Here is a 14,775-nt window from a genome sequence, read left to right on the forward strand (position 1 = left end):
TCAGGAGACTATAGATGCTGGAGAGGATGTGGAGAAACGGGAACCCTCTTGCACTGTTGGTGGGAATGCAAATTGGTGCAGCCGCTCTGGAAAGCAGTGTGGAGGTTCCTCAGAAAATTAAAAATAGACCTACCCTATGACCCAGCAATAGCACTGCTAGGAATTTATCCAAGGGATACAGGAGCACTGATGCATAGGGCCACTTGTACCCCAATGTTCATAGCAGCACTCTCAACAATAGCCAAATTATGGAAAGAGCCTAAATGTCCATCAACTGATGAATGGATAAAGAAATTGTGGTTTATATACACAATGGAATATTACGTGGCAATGAGAAAAAATGAAATATGGCCTTTTGTAGCAACGTGGATGGAACTGGAGAGTGTGATGCTAAGTGAAATAAGCCATACAGAGAAAGACAGATACCATATGGTTTCACTCTTATGTGGATCCTGAGAAACTGAACAGGAACCCATGGGGGAGGGGAAGGAAAAAAAAAAAAAAGAGGTTAGAATGGGAGAGAGCCAAAGCATAAGAGACTGTTAAAAACTGAGAACAAACTGAGGGTTGATGGGGGGTGGGAGGGAGGAGAGGGTGGGTGATGGGTATTGAGGAGGGCACCTTTTGGGATGAGCACTGGGTGTTGTATGGAAACCAATTGGTCAATAAATTTCAGAAAAAAAAAAAAGAGTGTGGGGATAGAATTGAACTTCTTCAACCTGATAAAGGGCAGCTGTGAAAAACTTAGAGCCAACATCATACTTAATGGTGAAAGACTAAATTATTTCCCCCTAAGATCAGGAGCAAGTTAAGAAAGCTGGCTTTCCCTACATCTATTCAACATTATACTGGAGATTCAATCCCGTGGATTTAATAAGAAATTAAAGATATACAGATTAGAAAGGAAGAAGCAAAACTGACTTTATTTAACATATAACATTATCTTGTATGTAAAAACATCCTCAGGAATACATGCACATACAAAACTGTTAGAATTAATAAATGAGTTCAGCAAGTATGCAGGATATAAGATCGACGTACAAAGCTCAATTGTATTTCTAACTACTTGGAATGAACAATCTGAAAATGAAATTAAGAAGACAATTTCATTCATAATACTATCGTAGAGAATAAATTTAACCGAAGAAGTGTAGGGGCCTGTACATCAGAAGCTACAAAACATTGCTGAAAGGTAACACCATGTTCATGGATTGGAGAAAGACTCAGTACTGCTAAGATAGCCATTCTCCCAAATTGATCTATAGACTTGGTGGACTTTCTATCAAAATTTAGAAAGCTGTTTTGCAGAAATTGAGTTGATCCTAAAATTTGAATAGGAAATAGGGAAATGCGAGGAACTATAATAGCCAAAATTAGTTTGAAAAAGGATAATAGAGCTGGAATACTTGATTTCAAAACATACTACAGAGTTATAATAATCAAAGCAGTGCAGTATTGGCCTAAAGATAGGCATGTAGATCAGTGGGACAGACTAGGCAATCCAGAAATAAACTTTAGAGTCAGCTGACTTTCTGAAAGGATATGAAGTAAAAAAATGGGGCAAGTGATTGTCTCTTCAACACACAGTGCTGGAACAATTAGATATACATATGCAAAAAAAAAAAAATGAAGTTGGACTCTTAAACCATGCAAATGAATTAACTCAAAGTCAATTATACAAGGACTAAAGCTATAAAAATTTCTTTAGAAAGAAATTTAAAAATTTTAAGAAATTAGTGATTTGGGGTTATATAAAAATTTCTCAGGTATGACAGCAAAAACATGATCATGACAAGGAGAATGGACAAACTGGACTTCAGTCAAAGTAAAAATGGTTGCTCTTCAAAAGACACCATTTAAAACATTAAAAAGGGAAGCCATATATTTGGAGAAAATATTTGCAATGCATACATCTGGCATAAAGTACTTGTATTCAGAATATGTAAAAAACTCAAACTGAATAATAAGACTATCTCCCTCCCCAAATGGTCAGAAGATTAGTTCAACAAAGAAGATGCATGAATGGCTAAAAAACACATGAAAAGATGCTCAACTCCGTTAGTGTTAGGGAAATACACATTAAAACTATGATGAGACACCACAGCACACCTATTAGAATGGATAAAAATTTTTAATAATCTTCAATACCAATTGTTGATAAAGAGCCTGAAACTTTAAGGCATCGCTGGTGGGAATGTACATAAAGGTACAGCCACTTTGGAACCAGTTTGGCATGTCCTTAAAAAGTTGAACATACCTGTACCATTTGGCTCAGGAATTCCACCCCTAGGAATTTATCCAAGACAAATGAAATCATATGTCTGTGTAAAGATGTGAATGTTTATGCTGCATTATTTGTTAATAGCTTCAAATTGCTAGCAAACCAGATGTCTAAAAACTGATCAATGGATAAACAAAATGAGGTATGTCTACACAGTGGGATGCTTCTGTGCGATAAAAGGGAAACAACTACCAGGACATGCAACATTAGTTACTTAGTTAATTCAGCCAAATACCGTGTACTTTCTTTTGCTTTAATTTTGATTAAAATTAAAACAAAAGAGCAAATGAGTGACGTGGTCTTAGAGGGGACTGGCAAATTCACCAGGGATGCCCTTTTTAGAGATGCTTCTCAGATTCAGCTAATTATTGCCATGCAGGAACATGGACCCTGTACTACCAGATTAAATCTTTAAAAAAATTGTTTAACGTTTATTCATTTTTGAGAGACAGAGAGAGACTGAGCATGAGTGGGGTAGGGAGCATGAGCGGGGTAGGGGCAGACACAAACACACACACACACACACAGACACACACACACACACACACGCACGCACACATGCACACACAGAATCCACAGCAGGCTTCAGGCTCTGAGATGTCAGCATAGAGCCCAATGTGGGGCTTGAACCCACAAATTGTGAGATCATGACCTGAGCTGAAGTCAGATGCTCAACTGACCAAGCCCTCCAGGTGCCCCCCAGATTAAACCTTTTTAATTTTTTTTTGCATATATTTATTTTTGAGAGACAGAGACAGCATGAGCAGGGGAGGGGCAGAGAGGGAGACACAGAATCAGAAGCAGGCTCCAGGCTCTGAGCTGTCAGCACAGAGCCTGATGCGGGGCTCGAACCCATGAACCGTGAGATCATGACCTGAGCCAGAGTCGGACGCTTAACCGGCTGAGACACTCAGGCGCCCCAAGATTAAACCTTTTTAAAAGAGAAGTTGAAAATCTGGAATTGCACATGAAATATCATGATTTTTAATTGTTCACAACTGTTTTGAAAAGGTAAGGCATTGTTTGGACCAAATAAAAGTATTTGTATAGTCTCTGTCTGATGGGGAATACTTGACAATTTTGATCAAGGCAGTGACATGATCAGATTTTGGCAAGAGATGTTTATGGTAGTGGCTAATAGTGATTGCATGATCTCTATATATCGGATGCTGAGCTGAGGACACACATAAATTGTCTCATTTAATCCTCACAAGTATTTCCATGAAGACTGAAAAGATTGCAGCTGCTCTGGAAAAGTGTGGAGGTTCCTCAAAAAATTAAAAATAGATCTACCCTGTGACCCCGCAATAGCACTGCTAGGAATTTACCCAAGGGATACAGGAGTGCTGATGCATAGGGACCCTTGTACCCCAGTGTTTATAGCAGCACTTTCAACAATGGCCAAATTATGGAAAGAGCCTAAATGTCCATCAACTGATGAATGGATAAAGAAGTTGTGGTTTATATATACAATGGAATACTACTTGGCAATCAGAAAGAATGAAATAAGGCCTTTAGTGGCAACGTGGATGGAACTGGAGAGTGTTATGCTAAGTGAAATAAGTCATACAGAGACAGGTACCATATGTTTTCACTCTTATGTGGATCCTGAGACACTTAACAGAAGACCATGGGGGAGGGGAAGGAGAAAAAAAAGAGAGGGAGCGAGGCAAACCATAAGAGACTCTTAAAAACTGAGAATAAACTGAAGGTTGATGGGGGGTAGGAGGGAGGGGAAAGTGGGTGATGGGCATTGAGGAGGGCACCTGTTGGGATGAGCACTGGGTGTTGTACGGAAACCAATTTGACAATAAATTTCATATTAAAAAAAAAACTGGCCAAAGGTTATATGGGTAATAAGTATGGTGCATCTCTTTTAACCACCATACTGTTCTATAGAGCAACAATTTTAGCTCTTTTGACCTTTCTTTCCTTGAAGGACTTATGTGGCGGTGGGGTGGGGATGTTTAATCAGTGTCTTTAAGTTCTGTTCTCTGAAAGCAATTTTCCCACATTAAAGAAATCTAGGCCTCAAAATCTGACACAGTGCTTTAGGCAAGCCATAGGAGACTCATAAATACAGACAACAAACTGAGGGCTGCTGGAGGGGTGTTGGATGGGGGGATGGGTTTAATGGGTGATGGGCTTTAAGGAGGGCACTGTTCGGGATGAGGACTGGGTGGTGTTATATGCAAGTGATGAATCACGGGAATCTACTCCTGAAGCCAAGACTACACTGTATGTCAACTAACTTGAATTTAAATAATAATAATAATAATAATAAAGAAAATCCAGCTTGAAAGAAGTCTGTAAATATTAAAATTGATAATATTTGAAGTTGCATATAGAAGTTATCTCTCTATAAAACCATCTGTTTTCAGAGCCTGTGGAAGAAGTAATTACTGCAAGAAAGCTGAAGAATTTTTATCCAGGGGTAGCGGAGCACAAGGATATTTCCAAATTGGTCCTCCTCCTTTCTTCCTCTGTGAATTCTCTACGGAAGGTGGCTCATGAGGCCTTGCAGGACTTTCAAAAGTACAAGACACTCTGGACAGAGGACCGAGACGTGAAAGTGAAGGTGTATTTTGGCTACTTGTGATGCAGTTTGGGTTTGAATTGTTTATATCTAACGTGTGTGAGAGAAGCAGGAAAGTATCAGAATGATGACAGGAACTCATGAGCAGAGGTCAAGAACCTGAAAAGGCCAAGCATCTAACATAGTGGATTTTGTGCCGTACTCACAATGAGACTCTGAGGCAGCTGAGGGTAATGAGGCTCAGGCAGGTTTCGGTTTAATTTGTGTAAACAGTTGGTTGGGTACCAGTTATGTTCCAGACATTCAGAGGCTGGGTATTCAAGGGTGTGTCATGCTTACATAGATTCAACTGTATTTTTGGTTAGAGACTTAAGGACACATGAATAACTCAGTTATTCATGGTGGACTATGAAATTCCCTCACTTGGCCTCATCTCCTCATCTTCTGGTACTACCAGTTCATCCCTGTCTTTACTGAGCTACTGGCCTGACATGCAAGTGGAAAAATATATAAGGAAACAAAAAAAAGAAAGAAAAAGAAAAAAAAAAAAGAGAAAAAGCAGTGTGAAATTTATACTGTCCAAAAGTTAAAGAAAACATTGTTTCCTGTTTCCTTACTACAGGAGTTTTTGGCTAACAACCCCTCTCTGACTGAAATCAGATCAGAAATTCTACACTTTGCTACTTTTGAACAGGAGATTGATGAGTTGAAGCCTATTATTGTTGTAGGAGCACTTGAACTGCATACAGGTATTTTTAAAATGTGATGTAAAGTGTCTGTATTTTCATATGAAATGTTACGTTATGTAGAAAGCAGTTACTAAGCTACCTTTCATATACATATATGGTATACATATATACATGCATATATGTTATATATAATATGTATGTTATATAATATATTATTATATATTCTTCGTACATAATATACAAGGGTGGCTTAATACAATCAATACACTGCCCAAGTCCTCAATTGGCAAACAACTAAACTACACTTGAAACACTTTTTGGGGTTACTATGAGGAGGGAGTTGTATACATGAGATAGGAGTCAGACAGTCTGAGGTTTCCTGAGAAGCTAATCCACTTGGGATTAGAATATCACAGGATGATGAGACAGCCATTCAATATCTGAAATACAAAGCCCAAGCTAATTTTACTGACTACAAGACTAAGGGAGAGCTGTGCTGCTCAGGCACAGTGTTCTCCACAGAGCACACTGCCCCATCTCATACAGGGTGTCTGGGCGGCATGGAGCTCAAGCACTATGGGTGTAGATAGGTTAACATCACCTGTAGAAGGATGCTTACTCAGGTGAGACTGTTGTTGATGGGTTGGTGCTCAGAGGTGGGCTTATTGGATATGTTCCTTTTGATTGGTTGACATTCAGAAGGGAGGGGCTGGTGCTGATTGGTTGGCAAAAACATGGGAATTGAGGTCTGTTGGTCTGCGGTTTGGGTTTAAAACTGGGTTGTGGTGGCTCCTTATTGCCATGGTTACAGAGATACAATCAATCTTGCTTGAAGTTTGTGAGAAGATTTTATTCTCAGGAGATATTCGAATGACCTATTTTACAACAACTATCCATTGTAAGTAGATTTGCAGGTCTATCCTTAAGGAGTAAGTGTAACTGACTCTCAAATTTGACTATCAAGGTTACCTGACCTCTTTAACTGCCGTCTCTTCTGCTGATGATAATGACAGTGCCCACCTCATGAACTACTTTATATGAGACACTTGACATAGTACTTGACAAGTAGTTGAGTTCAATAAATATTAAGTGCTATTATTATATCTATCAAGAAGGTATTTAATTTGGGGAAGAATCACAAGCACTTGGAGGGGATATTCAGTTAGAAACCAGAAACTATACCTCAGGGGCAATCATTCCAAGAACTGTAGACTTTTGGAAAATTAATTTGCCTATTATTATTACTATCATTTAAACTTCCCATTTGTTTTCTCATAGTGGTTAGTGCTGTGATTCCTCATACACAAATCAACTCTAGCACAGTGTGAGAGTTGGCTGGTGGCTTGATTTTTGAGAAAGGAAACTGAAAAATGGAATAGGTGGCAACAGTTCTGAAGAAAGGTGAAGGAGGGCTGAATGCTTGGGGCCTGAGGAAAAGGAGAAGAGAGGTCCATGAGGTGCAGACCTCATGAGATAAGATCTCACAGGTTGACTGTGCGTCTCTTTTCAGGCTGCTGTCTCCTCAGCTCCCTAGTCCTCTCTGTCTGTTGGGAATTGCAGGGGAAGAGATCATGTTTCAAGCATGGCAGGGCTGGGGGTTTGAGAGATACCAAGAGAGGAAAAGAGGAATGTGTGAGGATTGTTAAGATAGAGTTGACTTTAGAACTGCTTTGTTTTCAAGGAACAGAAACCTCTCTGAGCTTTTTTATGAGAAAACCGTATATCCCAGAATCCAAGAGGCAACTGGGCCTTAGGTATGAACCAGAACCAGGGACAGTACAGGAAGCTGAGGAAATCCACTCTCTCTGCCTCTCATTTCTTCTTCCCTCTGTGCATGACTTTTTCTGCTTCCCAGACCACATGGTTCCCCCTCAAGTCTCATTCCAAACAAGAAAAGGATTCTGAATGTCAGATAAAAGGTCAGGATTGACTGGGACAATCAGGCCCAGGTACAAGGTCAGGTTATACACATTCTCTAATATGTGGATGAGGTAGGGAGTAGAATGATGGGAAAATGAGGACCGGTTTGGCAGACAAAAGAATATATCACACTCCACTTTGTGGGGTTACCTAGAAGAATATGGAGGACTGAATGAGGGCTGCTAACGGGATGACCAGAAACAGAGCAAAGTTCACCTTGGGCAGTGCTAGAACTAATTTCGAACATTCTTCTCCATAGACTCTAGTGTCCTTCTCATGTACAGCTTAACATACTCTATAGGGAGAGGAATTGCATCTTCAAAATGTAGTAACTTTATAGCACATCTAATTTAGACTACATTTCAAGTGTTCAGTAACCACATGTCTCTAGTGATCATCAAATAGGGCAGTACAGTGATGGATGCTCAGATTAGACATGAAGTAAATAGTTTCAGTATGTCAGTTGTATTCTGATCTTTTTTCCTCTTCCCCAGGGCCAATGAAATTGGCCTTATCAATTGAGGCTAAAGCATGGAAGATGTTACTCTGTCGATATTTGAATGAAGAATACAAAAAGAAAATGTCAGACATGATAGCATTCATCAATGAATACTTGAAAAAGTTATCTAGACCTATCCGTGATTTAGATGATGTCAGATTTGCAATGGAAGCCTTAGCATGTATCCGTGATAATGAAATTCAAATGGACATGACTTTGGGACCAATTGAAGTAAGAAATGATTGCATTTTTTTTCTTTCTTGAGATGCTTTTCAAAAAAAGAGAGAGGGGTACCTCAGGGGCTCAGTTGGTTAAGTGTCCGACTTCAGCTCAGGTCATGATCTTGTGGCTTGTGAGTTCGAGACTTGTATCAGACTCTGTGCTGACAGCTCAAAGCATGGAGCCTGCTTTGGATTCTGTGTCTCCCTCTCTCTGCCCCTCCCCTGCTCGCACTCTGTCTCCCTATCTGTCTCAAAAATAAATAAACATTTAAAAAATTATTAAAAAATTTAAAAAGACACAAACACACACACACGAAAATTGATCCTGTTAACATACTTCATCTATTTTATGGCATAGTCTGCCTCTTTCTCCTTTCTGATTAGATGTCGTTGGAGGGATTTTGACAATTATCAACAGTGAACAGTATACAAAGGAATATTGATATTTAATAATGCTGAATTGGTCTAGACAGTGTTCAGTTTTTTATGGTAACACCAACATTTTACAGAAATGAATGGTTTTGTGCTTTCATGTCAGTCCTGACATGGTAGCCAAGTTCCCCAAATATATTTAGCTTTCTTTAGAAACCACTTACAGGTCTCACTCCTGATCAATGACATACTCAGGGCAGCATGGTGGGAGCAGTACACTTAGGCTCAATAGTAAACTGTTGGAACTAAGATCGGAAATATTTTTAGGGTAGAGTACTGTATTAGTTTCCTACTGCAGCTATAACAAATTACCATAAACTTAATGGCTTAAAACAACATAAATGTATTATTTTATAGTTCTACAGATCCTAAGTCTGAAAATGGATTTTATGGGGCTAAAATCAAGATGTCAGCAGAGCTGTATTCTTTCTGGAGGCTCTTAGGGAGGGGGGATTCCATTCCTTGCCTTTTCTAGCTCCTAGAGGCCACCTCTATTCCTTGGCTCACAGCCCCTTCCAGCAGTGGTGTCACTCCTGCCCCTGCTTCAGCTTCACATCTCTGATTCTACTCTCCGGCCTCCCTCTTTCCCTTATATGGATCTTTGTGATTACATGGGGCCCACCCAGTTTATCCAGGACAATCTGCCCATCTCAAGTTTTTTAAACATAATCACATCTGCAAATTTCCTTTTGCTGTGTAAAGTAACATAGTCATAGGTTGTGGAGATTAGGATGCAGACAACATTGGAGAGGCCATTATTTTGTGTACTGCAAGTATTTTATGACTCATATTTAAATTCCTGGCTCATACTGATAATAAAAATCAGAGTCTTAGTTTATTTTATGACTCTTTTAAAAAAAATTCTCTAAATTAAATCTAAATTTAAATTTAAATTCAAATTCTGTAAGGAACATTCTCCCTTACTCCCCAAAATACCTGCGGGATTGGCATTCTCACTGCCTCTGTTTGGTATGCCAGTGCTTATAGTTGAGTATTGCCTTCTAAAAACCATTTAGTGTTCATACTCTCTGGTAGCTAATGCACTTCATATCTTTAATACCTCTTTAAATCTTAGTGTTTGGGAATTTTTGATGCCTGACCATCCATTCCTCAAGATATAACAAATTATCATATCATTTTTTCTTGACTACAGAAACTTTATTCTTCAGCATAAATTCTTTTAGTAAATCATTTGCCAGTCCATTCCTCTGGTCATTCAAGTCTCTCTTCTTCAGAATATCTCCCATATCATTGTTTCATTCTATTTTTTACATAGCCAGCCCTTATTTGAATAGAGTAATGAGAAGATATTTTGCATGGTGTTGCACAAGATCAAGGAGGAGAGAGAGGCAGAAAATGATTCTAGGGACATTTTCTAGGATAGTATTTCCTAGAAATACTAGGATCTGCCCACATCTCCATCAGAATCACTTAGGTGCTTATTAAATGCAGATTTCAGGACCGAGGATCTAGAGTAAATATCTGGTATCAGTTAGAATCTAGAGGCACTTTTTATACACGTTTAATTTAGGAACCACTCTTCTGGAATGTACTGTCTTCTTCTAAGAATGGGGAGACTAGGAATGTGTTTTTGAAGGAATCTAAATCATTTGTCAATTGCTTTCCTTGTGATGTTTCTGGACTCTACTCCCACTCTCCAGGAAGCCTATGCTATTTTAAACAGATTTGAAGTTGAAGTAACTAAGGAAGAATCAGAAGCAGTTGACACCTTGAGATATTCTTTCAACAGATTGCAGAGCAAAGCTGTAAGTATAAATTTAATTCTTATTTTTTTTAGAAGTCCCTATCTCTAGAAAATTTTTTTTTCATACATTTTAAAGCTTAAATATATATATTTTTAAGAGCTTTATTGAGATATAATTTACATACCATAAAATTTACTATTTCAAAGTATATGAAAAGTGATTTTTAGTATATTCATAGAGTCACATAACCACCATTATTATCTACTTTTAGGACACTTTCATATTCCCAAGAGAAACCCCATACTCACTAGCAACCACTTCTTCTTCCTCTTACCCCAGTCACTAGCAACCACAAATTTACTTTTTTGTCTCTGTGGATTTGTCTTTTCTGGACATTAATATAGATGGAATCATACAATATGTAGCCTTTTGTGACTGGCTTCTTTCATTTAGCATAATGTTTTGAAGTTTATCCATGTTGTCCTATGTACCATGACTTTATTTCCCTAGTATCTAATGATGTTGAGCATCATATACTTATTGGCCATTCATCCATCTTGTCTGGAGAAATGTGAACTTAAATACTTTGCTATTTATTTATTTATTTATTTATTTATTTATTTATTTATGTTTATTTTTGAGAAAGAGAGAGCGAGAATGAGCTGGGGAGGGGCAGAGAGAGGGGAGGATAGAGGGTCTGAAGCAGGCTCTGCACTTACAGCAGCGAGCCAGATGCGGGGCTCGAACTCATGAACCGTGAAATCATGACCTGAGCTGAAGTCAGATGCTCAACTGACTGAGCCACCCAGGCGCCCCAATACTTTGCTTTTTTAAAAAAAATGAGTTGTCTTTTTATTTTTGAGTTGTAAGAGTTCTTTATATATTTTGGATATAAGTCCTATATCAAAGGATTTGCAAATATTTTCTATCATTCTGTGGGTTGAATTTTCAATTTCATTTTCTTTTTTTTTCTTTATATTTTTCAAGTTTTTGCTTGAATTCCAGCTAGTTAAGGCATAATGTAATATTAGATATAGGTGTACAATGTAGTGAGCCAGTACTTCCCATTGAACACCCAGTGCTCATCACAACAAGTGCACTCCTTAATCTCCGTCACCTGTTTAACCCATCCCCCACCAACCTCTCCTCTGGTAACCATCAATTTGTTTTCTGTCTTTAAGAGTCTGTTTCTTGGTTTGCCTCTGTCTGTCTGTCTTTCTGTCTGTCTCTCACTCTCTCTGTCTCTCTCAATCTCTGTCTCCCCCTTTGCTCATTTGTTTTGTTTCTTAAATTCCACATATGGGTGAAATCATATGGTGTGTGTCTTTGACTGACTTATTTCAGCCCCATCCATGTTGTCAGGGAAATGCAAATCAAAACTACAATGAGATAGCACCTAACGCCTGTCAGACTGGCTAAAATTAACAACACAAGAAACAACAGGTGTTGGCAAGGATGTGGAGAAAGGGGAACCCTCTTGCACTGTTGGTGAGAATGCAAACTTGTGTAGCCACTGTGGAAGACAGTATGGAGGTTCCTCAAAAAAGTTAAAAATGGAACTACTCTATGATTCAGCATTTGCACTATTAGATATTTACCCAAAGGACTAATTCAAAGGGATACATGCACCCCAATATTTATAGCAGCATTATCTACAATAGCTAAATTATGGAAATAGCCCAAGTGTCCATCAACTGATGAATGGATAAAGAAGATATCTTTTCAGTATCTTGACAGTGTCCTTTTTTTCTTTTTTTTTTTTGTTTTTTCCACATTAAAAGACACATAACATGAAATTTACCATGTTAATCATTTTTAAGAGCACAGTTCAGTGGTATTAAAGACATTCACATTGTTGTGCAGCCATTACACTATATATCCCTATAATTCCTTTCATGTTGTAAATCTGCAACTCTATGCCTATTAAATAGTAACTACATTCTCCCTTCCCCTCAAACCCTGGTAACCACCATTCTACATTCTGTCTCTGAATTTGAAGCACAAATTTTTTAAATTTTGACTTAATTTTTAATCAAGTCCAATTTATCTATTTGTTGTTGTTGTTGCTTGTGTTTTAGTATCATGTCTAGAAAACCTTTGCCAAATCCAGGGTCATGAAGATTTACTACTATGTTTTCTTATGTGAATTTTAGAATTTTAGCCCTTATATTTAGGTTTCTGATACATTGAGTTAATTCTTATATATGGTGTGAGTTAAGGGTTCAACTTCATGCAAAAGCATGTGGGTTATCCAGTTGTCTCAGCACCATTTGTTGAAAAGACTGTTCTTTCACCAATGAATTGCCTTGGCATGCTTGTTGAAATCAGTTGACCATAAAAGTAGGGAGTTATTTCTGGACTCTCAATTCTATTCTGTTGCTTCATATGTCTACCCTTATGCCCGTAACCTAATGACTTGATTATTGTAGCCATGTGCAGGGTTTTTCCTTTTAAATAATGGTAAAATACACATAGTGTTTAACATCTTAACTATTTTTAAGTGTAGTTAGTAGTGTTAAGTATATTCACATTGTTGTGCAACCAATCTTCAGAAATTTTTCATCTTATAAAACTTAAATTCTATATGTATTACATAATAATTCATTTCTCTGTTTCCCCAGTCCCTGGCAACCACCATTCTGCTTTCTGCCTCTATAAGTTTGACTACTTTTGGTACCTCATATAAGTAGAATCATGGAATCTTTTTGTGACTGGCTTATTTCAGTTAGCATAACGTCCTCAAGGTTCATCCATGTTGTAACATGTGTCAGAATTTCCTTCCTTTTCAAGTCGGACTAATATTCCATTATGTGTATATGCCACATTTTGTTTATTCATTCATCTCTCAGTGGACACTTGGATTGCTTCCATCTTTTGGCCATTGTGAATAATGCTGCCATGAACATGAAAGTGCAGATATCTCTTTGAGACCCCACTTTTAATTCTTTTGTATAGATATCCAGGAATAGAAATGCTGTATCATATACTTTCCATTTTTAAGTTTTTGAGATCCACTCTACTGTTTTCCATATCAGCTGCACCGTTTTACATTCCCACCAACAGTGAAAAAAGGTTCCAATTTCTTCACATCCTTGTCAGCACTTGTTATGTTCTGTTTCCTTGATAGTGGGCATCCTATTGGGTGAGGTGGTATGTCGTTGTGGTTTTGATTTGCACTTCCCTTATGATACAGAACATTGATCATCTTTTTATATGCTTGCTGGCCATTTGTATATTGTCTTTGGGAAAAAGTCTAGTCAAGTCCTTTGCCTATTTTAGAATTGAGTTGTTTGTGGTTTTTGTTGTTGTTGAGTTGTAGGAATTCTCTATTCTGGATATTAACTCCTATCAGGTATATGATTTACAAATATTTTCTCCTACCCCATAGGGTCCCAGTTCACTCTATTTATTGTGTTCTTATAATTCCATTTATTTCTGTAAAGTAGGTAGTGATATCCCTCTTCCATTTTTAATTTTAGTCAATTTGAGTAATTTTTCTCCTTTATTCTTGGTTAGTCTAGGTAAAGGTTTGTCAATTCTGTTGATCTTTTCAAAGAAGAAACTTTTAGTTTGTTGATTTTCTCTATTGTTTTCCTATTCTCTGTATCATTTATCTGTGCTGTAATTTTTATTATTTCCTTATGCTTGTTTTGCATTTAGTTTGTTCTTCTTTGCCTGGTTTGTTAAGGTGGATAGTTAGGTTACTGATTTGAGATTTTTTTCTTTTAATGCAGGTATTTATACCTATATATTTCTCTCTAAGCGTTTTTGAAGTTGGTAAACATTTACACAGTTAAACATTAAAAATGAACTTGAAGGGTGGGTCCAGATTCTTTAATTATAGTGAAAATTTTTATTGAATGTTAATTAAACATTGGATTAAAATTCCTTATTTATGGAGAGATTTGTCCCTGAGATTGAAGCAAGACAGAGTTGCAAGGATACAGAGCTCAAATTGGGGTCATGACTCATGATTCCAGCTCTGCCACCAGCCAATTAGGTGACCTTATGCAAGTTAATAACCCTTCTTTCTCAATTTCTTCATGTGATCATTCAGGAACATATTAGGAATTTTTTATGTGTGGTTATGAGGCTCCCTTGATGTAATGTGTATAAAATGCTTTTTCAATACTCATGTTTATCTAAATTCATGTTTAGTATTGACTAATCACTTATTTTTAAAAAATGATTGATGATTTCGTCAGAGAAGTGCATCTTGGTAAGGAAAGATTTAGTGAAGCTCAACTTTCTGTTATTGTTCAATGGGAAAGATTCACTCAGGTTGTTCTACCTCTTTAACTGTTAGTGTTAAGCCTATTGACCCATCCTTTTACTACAATCATGCATAATCTTAAAGTAGCCTAGGCAGATGCTGTTGTCCAGAACAGTTAAGAGCAGGAGCCCTGGAACCACACTGCCAGGTTTTGAATCTTGACCTTGCCTCATGCTGATGCTGGGGTCTTTGAGAGGTTATATTTAGTGTCTCTGTGC

The 14,775-nt window shown here is 37.7% G+C and overlaps 1 protein-coding gene across 1 annotated transcript in view; it reads left to right on the forward strand.

Moving 5' to 3' along the window:
• The window catches only part of DNAH8 (dynein axonemal heavy chain 8), a 338,484-nt gene that overhangs the window by 110,229 nt on the left and 213,480 nt on the right, over positions 1–14,775 (forward strand). The window contains exons 28-31 of the mRNA XM_047860389.1: positions 4,663–4,859; positions 5,440–5,566; positions 7,921–8,156; positions 10,240–10,344. Of these exons, the coding sequence (XP_047716345.1) occupies positions 4,663–4,859; positions 5,440–5,566; positions 7,921–8,156; positions 10,240–10,344 (665 nt within the window). The remainder of the gene's footprint in view (positions 1–4,662; positions 4,860–5,439; positions 5,567–7,920; positions 8,157–10,239; positions 10,345–14,775) is intronic.

Source organism: Prionailurus viverrinus, chromosome B2, assembly GCF_022837055.1.
Source record: "Prionailurus viverrinus isolate Anna chromosome B2, UM_Priviv_1.0, whole genome shotgun sequence".
NCBI classification, from domain to species: Eukaryota; Metazoa; Chordata; class Mammalia; order Carnivora; family Felidae; genus Prionailurus; species Prionailurus viverrinus.